The 26495-nt window shown below is 44.9% G+C and overlaps 2 protein-coding genes across 16 annotated transcripts in view; one reads left to right on the forward strand and one right to left on the reverse strand.

The window, feature by feature from the left end:
- The window catches only part of DGKE (diacylglycerol kinase epsilon), a 36261-nt gene extending 35870 nt beyond the window's left edge, over window positions 1–391 (reverse strand). For 9 of the 13 annotated variants that reach the window (XR_008316346.1, XR_008316352.1, XR_008316350.1 and 6 more), the window contains exon 1: window positions 264–391. The gene's annotated coding sequence lies outside the window, so the exon portion shown is untranslated. Of the gene's footprint in view, window positions 1–157 lie in introns of all 13 variants that reach the window. The other 4 variants (XR_008316353.1, XR_008316349.1, XR_008316351.1 and 1 more) reach the window with 3 other exon arrangements.
- On the forward strand, window positions 379–19326 carry C2H17orf67 (chromosome 2 C17orf67 homolog). Of its 3 annotated transcripts, none has more exons than XM_053296988.1 (5): window positions 379–397; window positions 15029–15287; window positions 16345–16445; window positions 18428–18577; window positions 18692–19326. In XM_053296988.1, exons 2-4 carry the CDS (start codon window positions 15236–15238, stop codon window positions 18542–18544), a joined length of 270 nt encoding a protein of 89 aa, XP_053152963.1. In that variant the 5' UTR covers window positions 379–397; window positions 15029–15235; the 3' UTR covers window positions 18545–18577; window positions 18692–19326. The 3 variants fall into 3 exon arrangements, with proteins under 3 accessions (XP_053152963.1, XP_053152962.1, XP_053152964.1); XM_053296987.1 differs by lacking the exon at window positions 379–397 and adding an exon at window positions 1104–1264; XM_053296989.1 differs by lacking the exon at window positions 379–397 and adding an exon at window positions 13638–13677.
- The last annotated feature ends 7169 nt before the right edge of the window (window positions 19327–26495 follow it).

Here is a 26495-nt window from a genome sequence, read left to right on the forward strand (position 1 = left end):
ACAGGGGTAGGCAATCTTGGGCCTCCAGCTATCAAACTACAAATCCCATCATCACCAGCCACAATAACATGTGATGGGGGGGCGATGGGAGTTGCAGTTCAACTCAGAGCCAAGGTTGCCTAGCGTAACTCTCCCCCATACATCCTTCTCCCCTAACCTTGGGCTATGTACCCGCTGCCCCCAGCACTCTAATAGCTGGTTCTTCAGCATCTCGCAGCAACAGCGATTCCAGTTGTACCGGCCTCCCCGACGCCGGTCCTCACCCAAGATCCCTGCCGCAGGCCCCACGGAAGCGCTTTCTCTCCCCCACAGCCCTGCCCGGTTCTCTGCGGGGATAATCACACTCGTCGCTGGGCAATGGATGAACGGCGGAAACGGAAGAGGCGGAAGCTGCTGAGTAATCTAGGCGGTGGGGGGAGGAGGGAGGAGGAGGGTGGAAGCTGCTGATGGGGGTTGCTAGGAAACGGGCAGCCAATCGCAAGCCACCTAAAGAAAGAGGCTGGACAAGGGATGCTAAAGAAAGAGGCTGGACAAGGGATGCTAGGAAGCGTGAAGTGGAGGGTGGGAAAGCGAAACGGGGAGGAGCAGGAGCTGGGAGAAAGGCTGAGCATTTAGGTAAAGAAATAAATGATAGGGTGCAGCCCGATCCTGTGCACTTTACTCAGAAAAGCGCCCCACTGCGTTCATGGGGCTCACTTCCAAGACCGTGGTTGACATCCATACCGAATAGTACTACTCAGGAGTTACTTTAAATAAGGTCTTAATTTCAGTAGGACTATTAGTCGTAATTTAATCTGGATGTTAGCCAATATTCACACTAGGACTGATGCCCAACTCAAGGCATGTTTCCCCAGAAGTAAGTCCACTGTGTTCAGTAAGGATCACTCCTAAGTGTGCATAGGAACTCAGTGTAGTGTTTCGATAGCATTGGAAGCACCTCACACACACTGTCTCAGTAATCATAACAACCCTGTAAGATAGATCACAATTATTGTTCCTGTATTTCAGATGGGAGGCTTGCCTAAGGCAGTTCATGGATATGGTGAGGTTTGAACCACAGACTTCATAGCTCCCAGCTCACACTCTCAGCATTAATTCTGTAAACATACAGATTCATAAATTTGTATGAGCTATGGGATTAGGTTAAAAAACTGTTGTTCTAAGCATGCTTACTTAGCAGTAAACCTCACTCAAATCAGCACTGCTTTTGAATGAAAATGGTTAATATGGGACTGCTAGATGACATTCTTAGCCAGCAGTGAAGGTGAGTGGATACATTCAGGAAGTGGCACAGAATAAAGGCACAAAGTTTACTGATGGTATGGGAATTGTGTGATAAACTATAACCTTTTAAAGTTTCTTCCCCAAAATTGCACTTTGTTTTCAGAATGCCGCCAAGGGAGATATGTTTAATTTTTTTTAATGGAGGTGCCAGAGTTTAGCTCCGTGGGCAAAATCTACTGTCTACTATGCGGAAAAGAAGCCCTGCTGGCGCTTAATTCTGAGTGTGGATGTGCACGGAATGCGATTTGAGCTCCAAATTGCAGCACATCCCCCACACCTTTTGCAGGGAGGAGAGCAGGTCCATACCTGCTCCTCTGCTCGCTGCCACAGGAAGTTTGGTGATGCTCCCCCCAGCTAAGATCACACACCAAATGGGCATCTCCTAGCTGCTCTCATGTGATGCTGGTATGCACATGGCCTCTGTGCATGCCAATTAAGAAGCCCAGGCAAGGCCTGCTACTACAGCAACCTCAGAGGGAGAAGTGCCCACTCCCCCATCACACCCCACCACCCTCTACACTCCCCAGGGATCCTGGACCTGGGGAAGACCACCCACCACCACCCCAGATACAAGATATGGATATAGCAGCCCCAAATGAAGAGGCCCCTGCATCTTTTGCACAACCCCAAGAGCTGCAATTAACCTTGCAACCCCAGGGGAACTGCCAAAGTCACAGCCACCTACAAACTCTCATACAGACAGAGATACATCAGAAGAAGGGTCTCTCACCCTGCATCCACCATCCCAGCAACAATAGCCAACACACACAACCCCCAGGGACACCACCTCAAATGCCATGGGTCCAGGAATGTTATTTGCCAACTACCCCCACTTTGATGACATCACTGCATTAATCTCCCCAGCCTGCCTGCCCAAGTCATGGGAATTGCCGGCTCACTCTGTGGAGGCCTCTGAGATGAGATCACAAGAACAAGCATGCACATCACCACTCCCTCCCTTGCAAGAGCCACAGTTGCCCAGCCTGCCTCTGGAACACTGCTGGATCCCCCATGGGAATTCCCACTCAGGCCTCAGCCCACAGCACAACATTCTGACATCCAAGTGATGGTCAGTCAGTGACCATCCCCCACTCAGGAATGAATCCCCCACTCAATGAATCCCCCACTCAGGCTTTTCCTTGGTCAAAGACACAAACACTGCCAGCCAGCCAGAAATCAAACCCTAGGAGATTTCCAGCCCTAGCAGATTTGGCTTCTCCTTCTCTTCTTGTTTTCCTGGTGATTTATTTATTAATATTATTTCCTTGCTGTGTTCCCTTGCTTGAAATCTTCTTTAGGAGAGCAATACAAGCTTGTTGCTTCCTCTCTCTTCAAAACCAGAAAAAAATGGAAGTCCTGCTCAAATAGGAACATAAACGCTGGTAAAAGAAATGCAAGGAGACAATAAGGGATGCAAAGAGAGAGTTTGAGGAGCATATAGCTAGAAATGTCAAGGGGAATAACAAAAATGTCTTTAAATATATCAGAAGTAGAAAACCTGCCAGAGAGGTGGTTGGACCCTTAGATGATGAGGGTGTGAAAGGGATTATTAAGGAGGATAAGGAGATTACAGAGAAGATGAATGAATTCTTTGCATCTGTCTTCAAGACAGAGGATACTGACCACATACCCTCTCTAGAATTGAGCTTTTCAGGTTTAGCAGCTGAGGAACTGGGCCAATTTGAGGTGACAAGGGAAGATGTTCTAAACTATCTTGAAAAACTAAAAATTAACAAATCACCCAGGCCAGATGGCATCCACCCAAGAGTTCTGAAGGAACTCAAATGTGAAATTGCTGATCTCCTAGCAAAAATATATAACTTGTCCCTACAATCAGGCTCTGTACCAGAGGACTGGAGCGTAGCCAATGTGACTCTGATTTTCAAAAAGGGATCCAGGAGGGATCCTGGAAAATACAGGCTGGTCAGCTTAACTTCGGTGCCGGGTAAATTGATGGAAAGCATACTTAAGGACAAAATCGTTAAACATATAGAAGAAAAGGCCTTGCTGAAGGAGAACCAGCATGGCTTCTGCAAGGGCAAGTCTTGCCTCACTAACCTTTTGGAGTTCTTTGAGACTGTCAACAGGCATGTGGATAAAGGTGATCCGGTTGATATAGTCTACTTGGACTTCCAAAAAGCTCTTAATAAAGTTCCCCACCAAAGGCTTTTGAGTAAACTTAGCAGTCATGGAATAATGGGACAGGTTCATGTGTGGATTGGTAACTGGTTGAAGGGCAGGAAACAGAGAGCAGGAACAAATGGACAGTATTCACAATGGAGATAGGAAGTGGAGTCCCGCAGGGATCGGTACTGGGACCAGTGCTCTTTAACTTGTTCATAAATGATCTAGAAGTTGGGGTGACCAGCGAAGTGGCCAAATTTGCAGATGACACTAAACTATTTAGGGTAGTGAAATTCACAACGAATTGTGAGGAGCTCCAAAAAGATCTCTCCAAACTGGGTGAGTGGGTGACAGAATGGCAAATGAGGTTCAATGTAATCAAGTGTAAAGTGATTCACATTGGAGCAAAAAACACCAACTTCACATATACGCTGATGAGATCTGAGCTGTCGGTGACTGACCAGGAGACAGATTTTGGGGTCGTGGTGGACAGCTCAATGAAAGTGTCATCTCAGTGCATGGTAGCTGGGGAAAAAAGCTAATCCCATGCTAGGAATTAGGAAAGAGATTAAAAATAAAAATGCTAATATTATAATGCCCTTATACAAATCTGTGGTGCGGCCATATCTGGAGTACTGCATACAGCTTTGGTCACTGTATCTTAAGAAGGATATTGTAGAACTGGAAAAGGTGCAGAAGAGGGCAACCAAAATGATAGGGGCCTGGAGCACCTTCCTTATGAGGCTAGGCTACAGCATCTGGGGCTCTTTACCTTGAAAAAGAGGTGACCAAGGGGAGACATTATTGAAGTGTATAAAATTATGCATGGAGTGGATCAGGTGGACAGAGAGGAATTTTTCTCACTCTCTCACAACACTGGAACCAGGGATCACCCCATGAAACTGAAGGTTGGCAAATTTAGGACCGACAAGAGGAAGTACTTTTTCACAGAGCGCATAATTAATCTATGGAATTCTCTTTCATGGGATGTGGTGATGGCCACCAGCTTGGATGGCTTTAAAATGGGCTTAGACATGGTGGACAGGTCTATCAATGACTACTAGTCTGGTGGCTGTAGGCCATCTCCAGCCTCAGAGCCAAGATGCCTCTCAATACTAGTTGCAGGCAGCAACAGCAGGAGAGAGGGCATGCACATACCTCTTGCCTGTGGGCTCCCCAGAGGCATCTGGTGGGCCACTGTGTGAAACAGGATGCTGGACTAGATGGGCCTTGGGCCTGATCCAGCAGAGCTGTTCTTATGTTCTTATGTTCAGTGACCAGTATAAGGTCTCTCTTCTGTCCTGGAATGTGGCAGGCTGGCATGTCAGTTCCCGAGATGCCTCTTTTATAGACTTCATCTTCCAATGTGATGTCATAATAGTACAGGAAACCTGGACTGCTGAGGATCTCACACTCAATGGATTCTGCTCATATTCATTCATTAGCCCCAAAATCCCAGGTCATAAAACTATGGTCTAAAGTGGAAAATTACATAACAGAGAAGGGATGTGCGAGCCAACTCATAATCGAGCTGGCTCAAGCTCGAACTTGCTCAGTTTGAAGACTTGAGGTTGAGCCAAACTGGCCGAGCCAGTTTGGGTCCAGTTTGAGGGTGGTAGTGGGTGTTAAAACTGAGTAAAAAAAGTAATGATTTACCACCACCAAGGGGTGCAGAGGCATTGGGTGTGTGTGTGCTGTAGCAGCCACAGGGGGGGTCTCTGGTGGCCCCGCCATGGCCTCCCCCTGAGTCTTCCTGGGCCAGTTCAAACCATTTGGGAGCTGTTTCAGCCCTCTGCATGTGCACAGCAGCCACTTTTTGGGCCGCCACACATGCACACTGGCCATTTGTGTGACCCAGGTTATGCAATTGGCCAGTGCACATTCTTGGCGGCCCCAAAAATGACGGCCATGCATATGCAAAGAGCCAAAAAGACCCCAAAATGGGCCGAACTGGCCCAGGGAGACTGTGGGGGGAGGCTGGCAGGGAAAGGGGGAGCCACCAGAGACCTCATGTGGCCACCAGAACACCCCCTGAGGCCAGCGCAGCCCTCGGTGGTGGTAGATCATTACCTTTTTAAAAACTAAGTTTTAATGCCCCACCACCACCTTCAAACCACGCCTGGACCAGTTTGAATTTGAACCAAACTGGGCCTGGCTCGAGGAGGTACCAAAAAAGTGTTCAAATCCAGTTCAGATCCAAACTTAACTGGGCAAAGCAGTTTTGTGCACATCCCTATAACAGATCTTCTCTTCTCCAATCCCAACACACATATAGTGCTGGGAGGTGACCTCAATGACAGGCTGGGCCCCAATGATGACACCCTATTGGCACAACACCAGTGCTACACACCCAACCCTGAAGCTGACTGACTCCCTCCCACCTGCCTCTCGAAGGATAGGAGGCCAAATTATGTGGGTCTCTGCCTGGCCCAAATGACTACCAGGTTCAATCTATGTATCCTAAATGGCTCACTCAAAAATGATAACCCTGTCGAATTCACTTACTGGTCTGGATCCAGAATGAGTGTCATTGACTACATCATTGTGTCCAGAAACCTGCTCCCATTTGCTGATCACTCTGCTGATCACAGAGGACCTACCCACATGACCGCCAGTGATGACATCTGAGATTAAGAGCTTTATTTCCCAACTAAGACCTGGGAAGGCTCCTGGAGAGGACCTAATCCCCCTGGAGCTAATAAAAAAGCAACTCAGCATGGTGGGCCCGAATTTTGGCCTTGCTCTTCACATTCGACACACATGGCAGTATTCCCAAGGGCTGGGGGCTAGTGGTCATCATCCCCATCTTCAAAAAAGGCAGAAAGGGTGACCCTGCAAACAATAGACTGCTCAGCCTGCTCAGTACAGCTAGCAAGCTCTATACTAGGCATCTATACTGGAAATGTAGGTACTTGCTGGACCAAGAAAATCTCCTTGTGGAGGAGCAGGCCAGCTTCAGGGAGAATTGACCAATATATAGTTCTACAACATCTTATTGAGAAATATTCCACCCATGCCACAACTTCTCTCTATGCACCTTTTATAGACCTCAAGGCAACATTTGATTCAATCTCTCGAGTGAAACTGTGGTAGAAGCTGGAAGCCTCCTCAATCAACTGGCACCTGCTATACCTCATATGCATCTTACACGTTGACACGTCCCTTAGAGTAAGGTGCAGTCCCCAAGGCCACCTCTCAAGTGTTTGTTTGTTTGTTTGTTTATTGGAGCTTCTTATATACCGCCTCCTCCAAAGACTCTAGGTCTTAACATACTTAACATAAATACCAACAACAATTTTTTAAAAAAAGTATTAAAGGGCAAAGGCCTGACTAAACAGGTGTGTCTTAAGAAGGGCCTTAAAAGCAGCCAGGGAGGGGGCTGAATGAATCGGGGGGGGCAGTGTTCCAAAGAAGAGGGGCAGCAACAGAGAAGGCCCTCCTAAGGGCCCAGGCACCACACAGTACACCAGGGCCTGGGACACTAAGGAGGGCCAGCTGAAAAGACCTCACAGGATGGAAGAAGACCTCACAAGTGTTGTCCCAATCCGGAAGGACATCAAACAAGGCTGGATCCTTGTCCTCCTTTTCAACTTCTGTATCAACACTATGATGGTTCATCTTAACAAATCAGATTTACACCCTCACAAGCTCGCAGAGAGACACATTTCTACTCTGCTCAGACTATGCAGATGACGCAGCAATTCTCTCAAGAATCCCCATAGGTCTCAGAAGAGCTCTGAGGGCCCTTGCCCAGTACTGCAAGGAAGACCAGCTGGAAATCAACTATCACTTTCGCTAAGAGGCCCAAGACATACTTTTGTTGCATAAACGGGCACAAAATTGAGCAGGTATCATGCTTTAAATATCTGGAGCTTTTGGCTCCAGAAAAGCTCATGGCTCTCACATTGCTCAAAACGCACAGAGGAGCACCTCTGCCATTCCTAAATTATTCTGGACAAGAGGAGGCCACTACATACCTGCAGCCCTCAAACAGTTTGAAACCAAGCCACTGGCTCAACTCCTCTACGGCATCTAATTGGGCCCCTTCTCCAACTTCACCCCACCAGAGCTCATCCAAATTCCTAAGAATAGTCCGCCAAATCCCAAGGTGTGTCTCTAATGCTAGCCGACATCTAGAGACAAGTCTGGTGAAAGTGGAAACTGAGTTTGGATGGCCATACTCAACTACTGGCTAAGACTATCCTTCAGCCCACTGGGTCTAGCCCCTGTAACACTACAGGACAACCACTAGTCCAGTTGGAAATGGACACTTCTGACAAAAATATCATCTCTGGGACTCTCCTCCCTTCCCCACTACTGGCCATGGGCTATGAACAGGCAAACCCACAAATCAAACAGTGCATAATGGACACAGAGTGCCAAACTAATCTAGGCAGGATCCCAAACTTCTTAATCAATGAAAGACTAAGATAAACTGGATCCCCCACCATATACAGAACACAGTTGGAAGTCTCAAATCACAGAAGGGCCTTTACCCTGGCCTGATGCAGTACCCTCTCCTCAACTGTGCTGGAAGGCAGATACAGGAGAAACCCCTTCTTGGAACACCTGTGCCACTGTTATTCTGGGAAAGTAGAAACAACAGAGCATGCCCTCCTCTATAGCCCATTCTACAGAGACATTCATACTGCCCTCATCCTCCTGCTATTACTCAAGTCCCCAGGAGGTTCAAGCTAACTCTGTGCCTCTCTCCTGCTCTCTGACTCCAATCCTGACACCACATATAACATTGTCAAGTTCTGAGCAGCAGCATGCAGGTCCTGTCTGACAAATAGCAAAACCTAAGCAGGCCTGACATGGCACACAGTTTAACAGCTCAGTTTCAGCATTTTCAATAGCATTTTATAACCAGTATTTTATAGTTTCACAGCTTTACAGATTTTAGGATTTGGGGATTTTAGGATTTTAAGATCTTGAGATTCTGAAGCCTTGGGGATTAGGGTTTTAGGATTTAGAAATTGTGGGATTTTAAGATTTTAATCATCATTTTTATGCCATCTTTATGCCACTTCTATGCCTTCTTAAATGCCATCTTTGTATCCTACTTTATGCTGGTCAAATACCAGAATAAAGATTTGATTGATTGGTAGCAGTTAGGTATGCCTAAATAATTGATTTCAATAGACATGACTAATTTGAAATAGGATTGGGCTATATTAGGATTGGCAACATAGCGTAGTGGTTAGAGTGTTGGACTAGGACCGGGAAGACCGGAGATCAAATCTCCATTCAACCATGAAACTCACTGGGTGACTCTGGGCCAGTCATGTACCTCTCAGTCTAACCTACTTCACAGGGTTTGTTGTGAAGATAAAGATAGCCATGTACACTGCTCTGGTCTCCTCGGAGGAAGTGGGATATAAATGTAATAAATAAATAAAATAAAATAAATAAAATAGGCTAGGAAAAATATATATCAGAATTTAAGGCAATTCTGGTTGCAGTAAAGCCCCCCACCTCATCCCAGGAAACCTCCTGAATTGCTCTTGTACCTTTAATGGAGTTAAGGTGGTGATAGTTTTGATCTGCAGAAATCAGCGGGTGATGCTTTTCATGGATAGTACTAAACTGGATTGCCTGCTAATTGCTTCAGATGAAACTGCTGCTAAAAGGACAGCTACAGGGCCCCTGGTTCCAAAAGTAGTAACCCTAGATTTTACATGTAACAAACATGGATTAGGATTATTATTGATTTATTTAGAACATATCCCACCTTTTAGATCAAGGTCTCACAAGCTAGCTGATAATAACACAATACAATCAAAAGCAATAAAACAGGCAGTTATATAGAATAACAGCAGTGAAACACAGAACAGTCCATTAAAAGCCTTGCAGAACAGGAATATCTTAAAAGCTTGATTAAAAGCAGTCAAGGTGGGGGTCTCCCAAACTTCCCCATAAGGAGAGTAACATAGCTACACCACCAAAAAAGCCTGGTCCCTGGCTATCAGCAGTTTTATTTATTACTTTTTATTTATACCGCCCTTCCAAAAGGCTCAGGGCGGTTTACATTAAAACACCATTAAAATCAATTAACAATTAAAACAGAAATTATAAAATTGCATAAAATAATAATTAACAATTAAAACATAATAAAACACCAATTAAATAGCCAAAACAATTTAAAAACAAGTTTTAAAAAGCTGAGAAAGCTTGGTTGAAGAGATGTGTTTTCAGATGCTTCTTAAAAATTGCCAGAGATGGGGAGGCTCGTATCTCATCAGGGAGTGCATTCCACAATCTTGGGGCAGCAGCTGAGAAGGCCCGTCTCTGTGTAGCCACCAAACGAGTTGGCGGCAACTGGAGACGGACCTCCTCAAGTGACCTCAATGGGCAGTGGGGCACATAGGGAAGAAGTCGTTGTCTTAAATACCCAGGGCCTAAGCCTTTAGGACTTTGTAAGTTATAACTAGCACTTTGTATTTTGCCCGGAAATCTATTGGCAGCCAGTGTAGCTCCATCAACAGAGGAGTAATGTGGTCTCTCCGAGATGACCTGGAGACCAACCTGGCTGCCTCATTCTGAACCAACTGAAGTTTCTGGACTATGTACAAAGGCAGCCCCACATAGAGCACATTGCAGTTATCAACAACTGTACCACTGTTTTGAGGTCATTGATCTTGAGAAACGGGCGCAGCTGGCATATCAGCCGAAGCTGATAGAGAACACCCCTGGCCACCACCTCAACCTGAGAAACCAGGGAGAGGTGTGAATCCAGGCTGCAAAACTGTTGCTTTTGGGGAAGTGTGACCCGATCTATAACAGGTAGATTGAAATCGTCTCTAGAGTTCTGACCCCGCACAATATGTACCTCCATCTTATCTGGATTCAGCTTCAGTTTATTCTCCCTCATCCAGCTCATTATTGCTTCCAGGCACGCATTTAGGGAGGATATGCCAACTCCTGAAGAGGTTGACATGGAGAAGTTGGTCTGGGTGTCATTAGCGTACTGGTAACATCCAGCTCCAAATCCCCTGATGATCTCTTCTAGCAGTTTCATGTAGATGTTAAAAAGCATTGGAGAAAGTATGGAGCCTTGAGGGACACTATACTTAAGCTCAGATTTCGAAGAGCAACAGTTTCCAATCGACACCATCTGGAATCTGTTCGAGAGATAGGAGCGGAACCACTCTAAAACAGTGCCTCCCACCCCCAACACTCTCAGACGTTCCAGAAGGATACTATGGTCGATAGTATCAAAAGCCGCCAAGAGAGCCAAAAGGACCAACAGAGTCACACTTCCTCTGTCAATTCCAATTGGAGATCATCCATCAGGCCGACCAAGGCAGTCTCCACCCCACAGCCCACCTGAAAACCAGTTTGAAATGGGTGTAGATAATCAGTTTCCTCCAAGACCGACTGGAGCTGAGAGGCCACCACCCTCTCAATTACCTTGTCCAACCATGGGAGATTGGAAACAGGCCTATAATTGCTCAACTCTGAGGGATCTAATGCAGGCTTCTTTAGAAGAGGTCTAATGATTGCCTCCTTAAGACAAGGAGGCATCCTGCCCTCCCTCAGAGAAGCATTTATGATTTCTACTAGGGATGTGCATAAAACCGGTTCTCCCGGTTCGGTTCGGATCTGAACCGGGTCCGAACCAGACCGGGGTGGTTTGGTTTTGGTTTTGCCCGAACCACCCCCTGGTTCGGTTCAGATACGAACCGGTTCAGATCATAACTGAACTGGTTTGGATCTCAAAAAGTAGCTAGGATGGTAGCTGGTACCCAGGGGTACCTGTCACCCAAACCCCAAAGCAATCGGACACTCGTACGATTTTTTATGAATTTTTGAAAATTATTTTTATTTTTTTCTCATAGGATATAATGGGACCTGAACTAGGCCATTATTCCTTATTGTGGAGCACCCATGGTTGCCAACAACCATGCAAACCCTGAAGCAGTCAGACACCCCTTTGATTTTTTATGAATATTTGAAATATTTTTAATTATTTTTCTCATAGAGTATAATGGGACCCGAACCAGTCCATATCCCCTATTGTGGAGCACCTAGGGGCACAAAAGTGGGGTGGGTGGTAGATAGACCAGGGTGCCTACCACCCAAAAAATCCCAAGGCAATTGGACTATCCTCTGATTATTGGTGAATTGTTAAAGTATTTTTGAATTCCTCATAGAGAATAATTAGGATTGCAGCAAATGTATAGCTTCACGTTGGGGGGAAAGGGGTGTCGTAGAGTTGAGTGTGGTGGCTGGTAGTTCCTAGGGTGGGCAAGGAAGCTATCAGAATTATTTGAAAGGAATTGGGCAAAGGGGTGATTTTTAAGTGATTTTTGAAGTTTATGCGTCTTTAAGGTTTTCCCCCATTAGGTATAATGAAGGGTGTATCGCTTCACGTCGGGGGCAATGGGGTGGCCTAGAGCAGTGTGGGGTTGGTGGTAGTGCCGTTTAGGGGCAGGGAATCTACCTGAATTTTTTCAAAGGATTTGGGCAGAGGGCTGATTTTTGGTGAATTGTTGAAGTTTACATGTCTTTAAGGTTTTTGCTCATAATAAGTTATAATGGAGCTTTCAGCAGCCCCATAAGTCCACTTGTGGGGTGCTGGGGTGGCCCAGAGCGAGTGGTGGTGTAGTGCACATAGGGTGCCAACCACCTCCATGGGTTTCTAACCCATGGGGTACAGGGTTCTCTTGTTTCTGAGGTATTGAGTGTGGATTCTATGATAGCATATTAGAGTGGATTCATGGTGTCTCATTTGAAATCTCATCCACACTCAATACCTCAGAAACAAGAGAACCCTGTACCCCATGGGTTAGAAACCCATGGGGGTGGTTGGCACCCTATGTGCACTACACCACCACTCGCTCTGGGCCACCCCATCACCCCCCAAGTGCACTTATGGGGCTGCTGAAAGCTCCATTATAACTTATTATGAGGAAAAACCTTAAAGACATGTAAACTTCAACAATTAACCAAAAATCACCCTTTCCCCCAATTCCTTTCAAATAATCCAGGTAGCTTCCCTGCCCCTAACCGGCACTACCACCAACCCCACACCACTCTAGGCCACCCCATTGCCCCCGACGTGAAGCGATACACCCTTCATTATACCTAATGGGGGGAAACCTTAAAGACACGTAAACTTCAACAATTAACCAAAAATCACCCTTTCCCCCAATTCCTTTCAAATAATTCAGATAGCTTCCTTGCCCACCCTAGGAACTACCACCCACCACACTCCACTCTAAGACACCCCTTTCCCCCTGACGTGAAGCTATACATTTGCCGCAATCCTCATTATTCTCTATGAGGAATTCAAAAATACTTTAACAATTCACCAATAATCAGAGGATAGTCCAATTGCCTTGGGATTTTTTGGGTGGTAGGCACCCCTGCCTGTCTACCACCCAACCTGCTTTTGTGCCCCTAAGTTCTCCACAATAGGGGATATGGACTGGTTCGGGTCCCATTATACTCTATGAGAAGAATAATTAAAAATATTTCAAATATTCTTTAAAAATCAAAGGGGCATCTGATTGCTTCAGGGTTTGCATGGTTGTTGGCATCCATGGGTGCTCCACAATAAGGAATAATGGCCTGGTTCGGGTCCCATTATATCCTATCAGAAAAAAATAAAAATAATTTTCAAAAATTCATAAAAAATCGTACGAGTGTCCGATTGCTTTGGGGTTTGGGTGACAGGTACCCCTGGGTCCCAGCTACCATCCTACCAATTTTCATGGGTCCAAACTGGTCCAAACCGGTTCGAACGAACCACCCCCGGTTTGGTTCGGATCCAGACCGAACTGGGGGTGGTTCGGTTCGGATCCGAACTGCCGAACCAAAACCGGTTCGGACCTGAACCGGTTCGGATCCGAACCGAACCACACATCCCTAATTTCTACCAGGCTGTCTACAACAGCCTCCCTGCTAGATTGAACAAGCCATGTCGGACAAGGGGCAAGAGAACAAGTAGTAGGCCTCATCGCCTCAAGCAGCTTGTCCACATCCTCAGGAGTCACAAATTGAAACTGATCCAGTTGAATCACATAAGAGGAATAGTTGGACACCTCCATTTCAGACACCAAATTAATTGTGGTCTCCATCTAAATTGGCCTGAATCCAAGAGATTTTATCTGCAAAAAAATCTTTAAACACAACACAGTGGGTAACTGATGATTCCAAATTCTGATTCAAGGGGCGGATACTAGTCTCCTCACAACCGTGAACAACTCCGCTGGACTTGAACTCTCAGAGGCAATAAGGGGAGAAAAGAACCGCTTCTTTGCAGTATGTATTGCCTGAGCATAGATCTTTAGATGTGCGCCATGCTGAACAGAAATCAATGGCAGGCCAGAGAGCTGGGCTTGTAAGATCAATTGTAAAGCCCAGGTTGGCTCATATGGGCAAAGAGATCCCTTAAGGTAACACAAGCCCAAACCGCATTGGGCTTTATAGGCGAAGGCAGACCCTTTAAATTGGACTCAGAATTGGTAACCAATTGGTAACCAGTACAGCTGATTCAGAATTGTTGCCACACTGTCATGCCATTGTGCTGCCATGAGCATCCAAGTGGTGGCATTCTGCTGCAGTATCAGCTGCAGTTTCCAGACCATCTTTAAAGGCAAGCCCATGTAGAGTACATGATAGCACCACACTGTGACCAATGCTTTTGTGATCAAGGCCAAATCCGCCTTCTCCAGGAATGGCCACAGTCAAAATGGGTAAAAAGTAATCCTGGCAACCCACAGCACCTGAATACCCAGGGATAATGTACCCAGGAGCATTCCCATGCTGCAGACCTGATCCTTCAGAGCAGTGCACTGCATCCCTTCTAGAACAGGCATGGTACACACCACCACCAGGATCAGCAGACTTTCCAACCAAAGCACTTCCATCTTGTCTGGAAGCTTCAGCTTGCTTGCCTTCATCCAGAACGGAACTGCCTCCAGGCACCAGTTCAGTTCAGAGTTTCCACTGCTTCCCTGAGATCAGCAAGCTAGAACAAAAAGTAGAGCAGGGTGTCATCAGCAGGCTAAAGCACAGCTCTAAGATCCTTGGTGGAACCGAGACAAATAAGATTGCAATCCTAAACACATTTACTTGGGAGCAAGTCCTACTGAACACAGTGGGACTTACTTGTGAGTAAACTTGCATAGGATTGCAAAGCAGAGTTTTTCACATACCAGCATCCTCCAATCTCTACTGTGACTGTAGGCCAAATCAAATAAAAACAGAAACAAAAATTTCCCTTGAACCTTTCCCGAAGAAAGGTTCAAGCTGTGGAGCTTAATGGTTTTGTTTCGAGAAATCAGAAGATGGATCTCAAAAAGGTGCTATGAACCAGTTTCTCAGAAAGAAGCATGATTACTGTAGTCCAACATGATTCCAAATATAATTGCTCTTCTTCAGGAACTATTGCTCCCAACATAGCTGGTGCATGTGTTCTGTTGCATAAGCTATCTCCTGAAATAAATAAATAACTATATCTCTGGCAACACAACTTGTGCCTAGCTTCTTTTTGACGTCTGCCTCCTTGTTTACTTCTTTTTGGTGCTTCTCCCCACCTCTTCTCACACTTTTTTTTAAATGTTCAAAGTGTAACTCCACAAATAAGGCCTTTCTGTTTCCTTTTCCACAGGAATAGATTAGAACTTAAAAGAAGGTTGAAGCCTACAATAGTCATATTGAAAACCCAGGACCAGATGTCCTCGAACCCATACTCTTAAATCATAGTAGCTGAAGGATAAACAAACATCTGTGACTGACGTAGCTGCTTCAAGTAGGCTAATACCTCCACCAGGATAATTCATTTTGGAAGAGCAGACCAAGAGGCAGCAGAATCAAAATGAAGACAGCTTTTGTTCTTGTCATCCTGACCCTTCTAACTACTTTTGTAGGTAGGTATTATCTGGGGGGATGTCTACCATTCTATCTACAGAGCTCTCTGTAGATAGCACCATTGGCTCAGGTGATTTTGTATTAATTTCCTTCTTCTTCAAGGTTCTGATTGAGCACCTACAGCATAAGGTCATCTGCTATCATGTTACATACATGCAGCTCTTTAATGAGGTCACTTGAACAATTGTGCTACAGTAGGGGAGAGTCAAGAAAGTAATAACCGCCTCATCTTGTGCATGTTTAATTTGGTAGTAAGCCCTGTTGAATTAAATAGGATGTACTCCCTTGTAAATGTGCTTAGGATTACCGCTTTAAGGAAGATTCAGCATATGGACAGAGTCATTTATCAATACACAAAATACTGCTTCAGTCCTATGCATGCTTCCTTGGCAGTAAGCAGCTTGGAATTCCACAGGACGTACTCCTGCACAAAGTATATTTATTTATGTTTTAACGCTGCCTCTTGGTGCCACCATATTACTATGACCGTGTTCAGAATTTCATGCAATGTCTTTGGCTTAACATTGTTGCCAAAACAAAAGGGTTATGATATGATGGGCTTTACCTTGCATAGCAAACCTCAAGTAAAGGGTATGATCTACCAGGATGTTCTCCTGCACAAACATCATTGAAATGAGTAGGAGCTGGGCAAAAGCACTTCCTTCATTTCAATGAGGTCTTGCACAAATACCCTTCCCCAGTGGATTGGGCGCCATGAAAAATGAGTAAATCTAGTCGATGGTGCCATTATACTTTCTTCATTTTGTGAAGAGATGTGTTCTGTGTAGGTTTTGTTTACTTTAACCTATCCAACTTATAAACAAGCCCTAGTTTATTATTAAAAATGGTTTCAGATTCCACTCATGCCTCCTGGAATGTAATATCCCCCTGAGAGGGCACTGTAATGAAAGAACACTTTGTGTATTGTAATATGTAAGTAATGTATATGTGTACACACCACACACACACACACATGCACCCCTCACACATATATAAATCCAACACTTTATCCTGTACCCAAAAGCTTAACTATTCTTATCCATTTCACTTTTTTAGAAGCCTCGCCAATACTGCTGGAAAAAGAAGCTAAACAGCTTTTAAGAACCCGTCGTGAAGATAGACCCAGAAAAGCTGGCTTCCCTGATGAACCAATGAGGGTGATTTTTATATTTCAATTAACTGAACTAGATTTTTTGATGTGGTTTTTTGGGTTGGTCTCCCCCCAATTTTAGAAGAATGGCTCAGTTTTTACTTAGAAAATGGTATTTTATCCACTGAAAGTGGCATTTCTCAAGAAAATAGCAATTTTTCTATGAATATGCATGAATATACAAACAGTGCAATTCTTTGCATGTTTGCTCAGAAGGAACTCTGAGAATATAGAGAAATATTGCATATAGAGAAGTACTGTCAAGTGATATATTCTAATTTGCCATGATTGAAATGTTACACCTCTTTGGACTGAAAACTTATTATGAATATTCTGCTATCATTCACTCCAGCAGCAGTACTTGAGCACATATATATCTCATTTTCAGAAAATGAAAACTTGGATTTTTCAGAACAAGCAGCCTCTTATTTCCCTTCTCTTATTTGAATGTATGCCAATAGTTTTGCCTACCGTTTCCTAGCTCTTATATAACCACCCACATACAGAACGGTGTGTCATCTTCTACCATTTATTACTGACTAGTATTTTTGCCATTACAAAGAGATACTGGAATAAATCATAGAGGTTATTCCCACGATCCCTGGAAAGCGGGCTCTTAGCCTGCTTTCCAGGGAGCATGGGAACCCCTGGGCTCTCAGGTGAGCCCCGTGCTCCCAAGATGGCTAGCCCACCTAATTACCCCTCCCCTTAAATGAGGTTAATGGAGTGAGTGCTCCATTAGCCTCATTTGGTTGCTCGTGTGTCACCACAGTGTGCGGCGACACACGAGTAGACCCCCGAATGCAAGCAGCCTCCTGGGTTCGGGGGTCTCTCCATGATGCTCCATCCTGGAACTTCTGGGGGCCATGTGGCCCCCGATCCCCACAGCCCCCACCGGTTCCATGATGGAGCCAGCAGCCGTGTGGGCGGCTGATCCGGCTGCCCAGCTATGAACAGCTGCTCATCTGCGAGGAGAGCAGGCTAAGCCCACTCTCCCCACAAGCCCGACAGAAGCTCTTCTCATGGATCGTGAGAAGAGCACCATAGTGTTCTTTTTTCCTTCTTTGTCATGTTGTCTTTAATTTGTACATAAGTCAAGCAACATTTATCAAAAGTATGTGCAAAGCGGGCATGGGGAATGTTGGTGACCATGATCAGAAGTGCTCTTACCCCTGGACTTCCAGACCAAAGTCCAGGGCCTCCACAGCCCCTGGGGCCCAGGGTGGTGTGGTTGCCTGGCCAAGCTTGATGATGCTTAATTTGCAGGGGAGGGGGGCCTCCAAGGTCCAAGCTGCAAAATTACCTAGATGCACCATGACCTTCAAAGAGATTTAGGAACCTCTGAACAGGTTTTGAAAATGCATTGCATGTCTGTACCTGTCTCTTTTAAAAATAGGCAGCTCCAAATATCTTTAGGCAATGTGCTTTATATGGTTGATGTTCCTGGATAGCACTGAACTCAATATTCCTTGCTTTGCTTTGGCTGCTGTAAGCTAGCCAGGACTAAACCACATACAAGTTATGATTGGTTGGTTATACTCCATAATATTTATACATCATCCATTTTAGGGGAGGCCTCTGCTATGGCTCTCAAAGCCACACCACTCAAAATCAGCTTCACACTTGTAATGTGTACAGAGCTGCCCTGTCCATAGCCATTAATGGGGATGCCTTTAAGATGGTTATCCTTAACAGGTATGTGCATGATGGTGCACATAGCAGCAAGTCTGTAATGTGTGAGCACTATAATGCACATACCTGTATGGATGGTGATCCTCTTCTTCCTCCCCATTTCAGAACCATTACTGCCAGATATAGCTGTAGGGATGCAAAAGCCTAGCCACTGAAATTGAATGATTAGAACAGACCAGTCATGATATTTTATTAGGGAGTTCAATGGATCAAGCCATTAGATTGATCCAAGGACTGAAGAAAGGCAGGGCACATTTGTGAGTAGGTTTTAAAATATTTATAATTTTCTTTTAACAGGAACACTTGCTTTACCTCCAACGCTTGGAGCAGAGATCTGAAGAACAATTCCTCGAGCACTGGTTGAATCCACATTGCTACCCGCATTGCAACAGGAATTTAGTTTATCCGGTGTAAAGGATCTGGCGGTTCTCCCCTGGTCTGATTGCAGTAAGCATTCTCCTCAATATTCCATATTTCTCCCAGTGCACAAAATTTTGATGTTTCTGATTTTCACAATCCAGCAATTTATATATTCAAAAACATAACATTCCTTCTTCCCAGATCATCATCCTTTGTGCACAAAAAGGAAAAAGAAACTGACGTGAAATGGAACAACCTTCACTGAGGACTTGCTTCCTAACTACAGTATGGAAGGCTTTGGAAGTTTGGCTCCTCCTCTGCAATTTTAGCAACCTAGCAGATCTTTCTTTGTAATGTTCAATACTCATAAAGAGCTTCCTTGCATTAAACAGCATAAGCATAGATTCCAGAATTCCACCTAACTTCATCTATAATGAAATTGGGTTTTCTAGTATAGAAAGTGGTAAATTTCTTAACAGTTTCCAAGGACTTCACTGTTAAAAAAAGAATAAGTTTGTTGCCCTCTGAAATCTGGGAAAGTCAAAATCTGCATAGGTTTAGAGATCAGAAGAATATGGCTGGAACTTCTAGTGACCAGAGATATCGACATTCTCTATCCTGCACAATTCCCAAATTCTGCTCCCCACCCCTCCACCCTATTCCTTTTTTCATCCCTTGCTCATTCAAAATTATCATATATGTAACCCAATCTTATCCCTGCTCACTTAGAAGTACATCTCACTGAGGCTGCAGTCCTCTACACACATAGGGGGAGCAAGTACCATTGAATGCAGTGAAAATTTAATTTGCAGTGTGGCCCAAAAATGAATTTTCAAAATTCATTTTTGGGCAGAACTGCAAGTTAAATAAAAAGTACTCCCAGTTAAGTATGAATAGAATTGTGGCTTTAGAGGCCTCCTTTCTACCACTCACACCTGTGACCAAAAGTTCAAAAGCCCACAGCATCTCACTCCCACTTTAAGGACAGAACTAGGTGTTGGACACAGCACTGCCACCACAAATGGCAGCCCTGCAGTGGACTCTCTCATCACTTTCCCCATAATGTTTGGGCAGACTCGCACATCTTTTTCTAAACATTTTCCAGCCCCACTAGAGGCAACCAATGCCGTGGAGCAGGAGAAGGAAAGTACGGTGGAACAACCTGGTTAAGTCTGCCTAAATTTTATGTGCATGGTGGATTTCATATCATGCTGCCATTTCTGGCAGCCCTACTCTATGGAATCACACCTTTGTTTTTGTCCAGGCCTATAAACAAATCACTAAAAGTATACAAATAAACATTTTCAAATTAATTATTTTTATTATTTTTATTTGGGTGGGGGTATAACCCAGCCAAGTTTTTACCACTTTTAAGACATTTATTTCAATGGGAGAGCTTTCAATATGAGCTTAACGTGCTTGTTGAAATCAATATGACATGCAATGGGCGCCAGTGTATACACAGAGGTGATTCTCATGACCCACTGAAAGTGGGCTGAGGGAGCCCAGCCCAGTTTCAGCTGATCGTGTGCTACAACGGGAGCTGTGCGTCTCCCCATGGCAAGCCTGCTTAAATGCCACCCCTTAAATGAGGTTAATGGAGCGCACGCTCCGCTAACCCTGTTTTTCTGACTGTGTGCTGTGATGGACACAGTGGGGAGGGGATACCCCAGGAATGCACTGTGCACTTGCGTGGTGCATTACTGGGGCTCCGAGGGGCAGGGCGCTGTGCACCTGCGCTTCCCTTCGGAGCTGCCAGGCGAGGCGCAGGCGGACAGCAGGAGAGCCACCGCTCGGCTGCACCACTGATCTGCCCGTGCAGGGAACCCCCTCGGATCGTCTGCAGGGAAGGTAAGTTAAACCCTCCTTCTCCACAGTTAACCCTGGCAGCTCTCCTCACTGATCGTGAGGAGAGCTTCATAGGCTCTCTGAAAGTCCCTCAGATTTCAATGGGCCTTACTCCCTAGTAAGTATACATATGATTGCAGCCTGAGAGGCCTCTCACTTTGGCTGCAGTGTATCCTCAAGAGTTCTAGATCTTCTCACACAAACCCTTCTGACATTTTACGAAGGAGCTGTAGATGTATGTGCTATAGAAGAAGAAGAAGAGGAACTTTCACAGAAGAGCAAATAGCAAGGCTGTTTAGAAGATAGGCCAAAGCAAAGAACAGAAATTTCTGCAATTTATTAGTTACCTCATACTTAAACGCAACAATGCTCGCTCTGCATTAGCTTTTATATCGATTGTCTTAGGTAATACAGGCTTAAAACAAAACCTGCTTCCATTATTTTGATTTTTCTTCTTCATCGAACTGAATGAGATGTTTTGGTTTTAGAAAAGCACCTTCTTCCTTGTATGTGATTTTGATAATCACTTTTAGAGCAATTCCCCAGTGTGCACACACACACACACACACACACCCTAAATGCTGGAAGTTCTATTGGGGGAGTTGTTAGTGTAGATCAGTGATCTTCACCATTGTTCAAGTGGGGGCCTTTGTGGTAAAAGAAAAACACCTTTCTGTGTGAGAACCATTGCCCACTGTACTGATCTCTGCAAGTGCTGTGCTGAACTTTCCCCTGTGCTGGTGGCAGGGTATTTGAAGAGAAACAAAGCCCTATCAAGGCCCAGGTTTGGGTCCACCCCTCCCCCCTCCCCACCCCATTTATATCCTGCTGATTCTACAAGGAGCCCCGAGCAATGTACATGGTTAAATTTATCCTCACAACAACCCTGTGAGGTAGTAAGTCTGAAAGATAAGTGACCAGCCCAGAATCACCAGGTGAGCTGAATGGAGAGTCAAACACGAGTCTTCCTGGTCCTAGTCCAACATGTTAACCACGACACCACACTGGCTCCAGTGCCATCTCAGAGGGTGTGCAGTGCACATACTGCTGGGAAGTATAATCCTTCCCTGAGCTTCTGAAGGCAAGTGCTGGGCAGGACTACAAACACCTCAGTCTCAGTAGTTCCAGGCACACCTTCCAAGATGACATGGGGTCTTGACAGGGATCTATTTCTCAGGGAGCCCCACCAGCACTGTGGAAAGTGCAGCGCAGCAACTGTGGGAAAGCTATGCAGCCCTACAACAACTATCCATGACTCTTACTTCATTATTGACCTTCAAACTTTGGTTTCTGTCCCCCACGTGATTTTGTTTAAAACCCACCTTATAAGTTGTATTTTAAGCAGTGAATATAGCCAGTGGTTCCAACTTGCTAGGAGCATTGCCATTGCATTGTGTGTGAGGGGTGGTCAGTGTTGCTAGCTTCCCCCTCCCCCCTTGCCCAATCTGCTTTTCTCTTTTGCAGTTACATAAGAACAGCCCCGCTGGATCAGGCCCAAGGGCCAAGGCCCATCTAGTCCAGCATTCTGTTTCACACAGTGGCCAGCCAGATGCCGCTGGAAGCCTACAGGCAGTAGGCTAAACGTAACTTGATTGGAAGAGTCAGCTACTGAAGCTTTTTGCAGTAGAGGCATCAAGCTGCTGTTGGACACAGACAGGTGTTGCCACTTGTGATCACCTGTATTTTTGTTGCTTGAACTTTCCACTGCCTTGGTGAAAAGAATGCACACAGCATGAAGTCAGCCACTGAGCCCTTGTAATCATCTGGGGGCCAGCACTGATTATATCAAGTAATGGCCATCACGTATATCTAGCTTTTTAATTAGAATTGTGGTTTTAAGTTGTTTTAACGTTTTAATTTTTGTTTTAATTTGTATTATGTTGTTGTGCACTGCCCAGAGATGTAAGCTTGCGGCAGTGTACAAATATAATACATAAAATAACAAATAAATATCAGCACAACAAAAAAGATACACCATACAGCTAAGATTGCATTTTTTCCCCAAATTCAATTGTTATTGATTTTAACGATAGTAATATTATCATTCATTACAAATACGTACAAAAAAGGTGGACTTCCCGCTCACATTTCTTCGTGAATCATCAACTATAAAATTTACCCTTGCTATAATAATAATTCAAAACATTAATTCAAACCCTTACAAACATAATTAATCTAACCAACCTGAGATTTTTACTAAATTTCAAACCCTGCTGTCAAGTCCATAGAAGGAAAGTAATTCTTTAGATACAACAAGAATGGTTTCCAATCTTCTTTAAAACATTCTAAGTTTTGATCTCTTAATAGTGCTGTGAGTTTTGCCATCTCCGCATATTCCAAAATTTTTATCAGCCAGTCTTCTTTTGAAGGCAATTCACTGGTCTTCCATTTCTGTGCATATATAATTCTAGCCGCCGTAGAGGCATACATTAAAAATGTAAAATTAGTTGTAGAAATTGCACCTTGTGTTACTCCCAGCAGGAAGGATTCTGGCATCTTAGGAAATGTCATTTTAAATATTTTCTTTAATCCATTATATATCATATCCCAATAGGCTTTAGCCTTCCCACAGGTCCACCACATATGAAAAAATGTGCCTTCAAAGTGTCCACACTTCCAGCATTTGTTTGAAACATTTTTATACATTAATGCCAATTGCATTGCATTTTTAGTAAGGGTTGCCACCTGACCGGAAAAGCAGCTTGATCTGCAGAAGAGCACAAATAAAGCTCTTCACATCACGGCACTGAACATTACTATCTGCAAATGTTCAAGCAGCATGTTGCTGTTAAAGGCATCCTAACAATTCAACCTTTTTTAGATGAAAACGAACACCTACAAGGGCCGGCTTAAGGCAGTGGCCAAAATGGCACTGGCCAGGGGCGCTGATGTTTAAGGGCGTCCAAACTGGTGATGGCCACACCACTGGCCTGCGGTGCTCAGCTGCCGGGCAGCCAAGTGTGCCGACCCATGGTGCTGGACAGTCAGCAGCCAGTCTGTCTGATCTTCTCTAACACAGGAGGGGGGGGCACTGTCAGGGCTGAGTGCGGGCCTGCCTGCCTGTGGCCAGGTCTGCCTTCCCCGCATCTCGCTTCCCCGCGTCTGTGCAAGCACGTGATCTGACTCAGTAGAGGGAGGGCAAAGGAGAGAGAAGGCAGGTAGGGTTTCTTCTGCTGTCACGGGGGCCCCTGCTGCACAAGGATGAATGTGCCCTCTGCCCACATGTGGGTGGTGGGGAGGGTGCCAGAGCAAAATTGGCCAAGGGCATCACAACCCCTTGAGTCGGCACTGACACCTACATTGTACTGTAAGTGTAGGTGAGAAAATAGTTCCTTACACTCTGTGTGTGTGTGTGTGAGAGAGAGAGAGAGAGAGAGAGAGAGAGAGACAGACCCTTTTAGCAGGCCTGGAGAATAGCACTAATAATTAAGGACTCCTTGATGCTGGCCCATATTGAGGGATGGTTTGCAATGGACTTGATTCTCTGAAGGCATTTTCAACTGGTTTCATCCTGATGGGTTAGAAGGGAATCAGGCCAATTTGGATCCCTACCATGGATTTCTTTTGGGCCAGGGACTTTCCTGGAGCAATAGGTAACTTGGTCTCATGTGGACCATGCCTAGCCCTGCAGCCTTGTTATTACAGCTTGCATCTCCATTCTGCCTCTCCCTGGATGGATTCTCTAGCTCTAGAGCCAGGTTTGATCTCGGGTGATGTCGGGTCAAAGAGTAGAACTAATTGTTATGGAGTGAAACATGGAGTTTCCAAATTTGTGCTCCACTTTACTAACACTAACACAGGGGCAACTGGCACACTGAAGAGAATTTTTACCCCACCCCCTGTCCAGCAATTTCCTCCTGAAAATGCATATAATTATTTATTGAAATAATATCTAATGCCACCCTAACTCTGGTTTTTTGACCTCTGTGTATTAAGGTGGCCAATGTTTTTCCTACCAATGCCCTGTGCCTTTAATAACTATCTTAAAATGCAGAAATCCAGCTTTCCACACTACTTATATCCACACCACAAAAGGTTTCACCTGCTAAGATTCTGCTAATTCTGCAGCTGTTAAAGGCAATGGAGCTCTGTCAGAAAAAAGTTGGCAGCCATATTATGGAGTGGTTCAGTGATTGCAACAAACCCTTCCTCCTTAGGCTTTACCTGGTGTGATCCTAGCAGGGTCTGGTTTTGATGCTGCTTGCTGGAAAATTGAGGTGTTTACCAAGCATCCTGTTTGCTAAGCGTCTTACAAACTGATTCTGCTTGCAAAAGATAAAGGGAAGAGCAAACACACACATATTTCCTGCCCTTCTTCAAGAAACTCGGGGTGCATGGTCCCCCACCCCACACCTGTATCCTTCCTTCCAATAACCCTGGGAGACAGGTTAGGCTGCAAGGTAACTATGCCAGGGTCACTCTGTGAGCTTCACTACTGCATGGGGATTTAAACAAGAGCTGATTTGAAATGGCCTTCTCATTTCTTCTACCACATGTCTTGGGGAGTGAAAAGGGGGAACCAATTTTTTGGTGGGGTGTGTGAGAAACTCTGTAAAGATTATCATACCTGCCAACATGTCCCTATTTTCCCATGGGAAAATAGGGATGTGTTGGCAGGTATGGATTCTTAGTCCCATGCCAATCACCATTTTTCTCTAGAAGCTCTCTTGGAATGGAGTAAAGTAAAGTAAAGTGCGCTGTCAAATCGATTTTGACTCCTGGTGGTCGCCTTGCTTGCCATGCCCTAAGGACAGCCCTGCTTACATTGACATGGCTATCATTACTCTAAAATAATCCTTAAACAGAATATGGCTGCCTCTTCCCTGGTTTTTTGAGGAGGGAATAGTTGCTGTAATCTTAATTGCAGAAACATTCCAGAAGGATCAAGATTAGCAATCTTTTTACAAAGGGCCAGTTAATATAATTGTTATTGGGGGACCTAATTTACCTGGGACCTTATTATGTGCAGTCCTTTGCATAGTATTTCATCCAACAATGCCCTTGTTGTTGTTTTTAATTTATCAAGAAGGTACCTTTGACTCAAAACAACCTGTTCCAAGGAAGTTTTCCTAGCCATGGACACAAGAGCTAATTCCTGTATTGTCTAGACCAGGGGTTCTCAACGTTGGGTCCCTAGATGTTATTGGACTTCAGCTCCCATAATTCCCAGCCCCAGGGGCCTTTGTTTGGGGATTATGGGAGTTGAAGTCCAATAACATCTGGGGACCCAATGTTGAGAATCCCTGGTCTAGACTACCAGTCCTGAACATCTGGCAACAACAGAGTGCATATAATGTGTAATATGATGTGTAATATAATGAGAGCCAGTGTGGTGTAGTGGTTAGAGTGCTGGACTTGGACCGGGGAGACCCGAGTTCAAATCCCCATTCAGCTATGATACTAGCTGGGTGACTCTGGGTCAGCCACTTCTCTCTCAGCCTAACCTACTTCACAGGGTTGTTGTGAGGAGAAACTTAAGTATGTAGTACACTGCTCTGGGCTCTTTGGAGGAAGAGCGGGATATAAAATGTAATAATAATAATAATAATAATAATAATATTTGGCAATAAAAGAGACAGCTAAACCAGTAGCTAGGAGTAGGCCTTGGGGGAACCTAAACATTGTTGCCACCATCAACCTTCACCTTCTTGTCTGTAACTGAATGAGTGGAGAGAAGGTCTCTTAACAGAATCATAGACCTGGAAGGAACCAAAGGGGATCTTTCATGCCATACCCCTGGCACAAGGTAGGATCATCTGCCACTGATCAAGATCAAGTTACTGAAGCCAGACTATTGCATGCCATAACTAGAGAACAGGTATGTTGCAAAATGTTACCTGCTGATGCCTCAAGGGTGCTTTCCAAACTAGACCCTACAACGGGGTCAGGATGTATCTCGGAAGTGTCCTTCCACACTTCCTGCGTTGTGACACTGCAGTCCCTACACAGACAGCGTGGTGCCGTTCACATTTCCAATGCCTTGTTGTGAATTTAATCTCTGCCAAATAGAGTTAGGATGTCGTATATCTGGCATGGAAAAGTTGCTGGTTTGGGGGGGTTGTTAGTTGCTGGTTTGGGGGGGGTTGTTAGTAAACAGCGCCCCCTGCTGTTTACATTTTGAATGCAACTTGCCCGAACGGAGGCATTTTGCTGCTGA

The sequence above is a fragment of the Hemicordylus capensis genome, chromosome 2 (assembly GCF_027244095.1).
Source record: "Hemicordylus capensis ecotype Gifberg chromosome 2, rHemCap1.1.pri, whole genome shotgun sequence".
Taxonomy (NCBI): Eukaryota; Metazoa; Chordata; class Lepidosauria; order Squamata; family Cordylidae; genus Hemicordylus; species Hemicordylus capensis.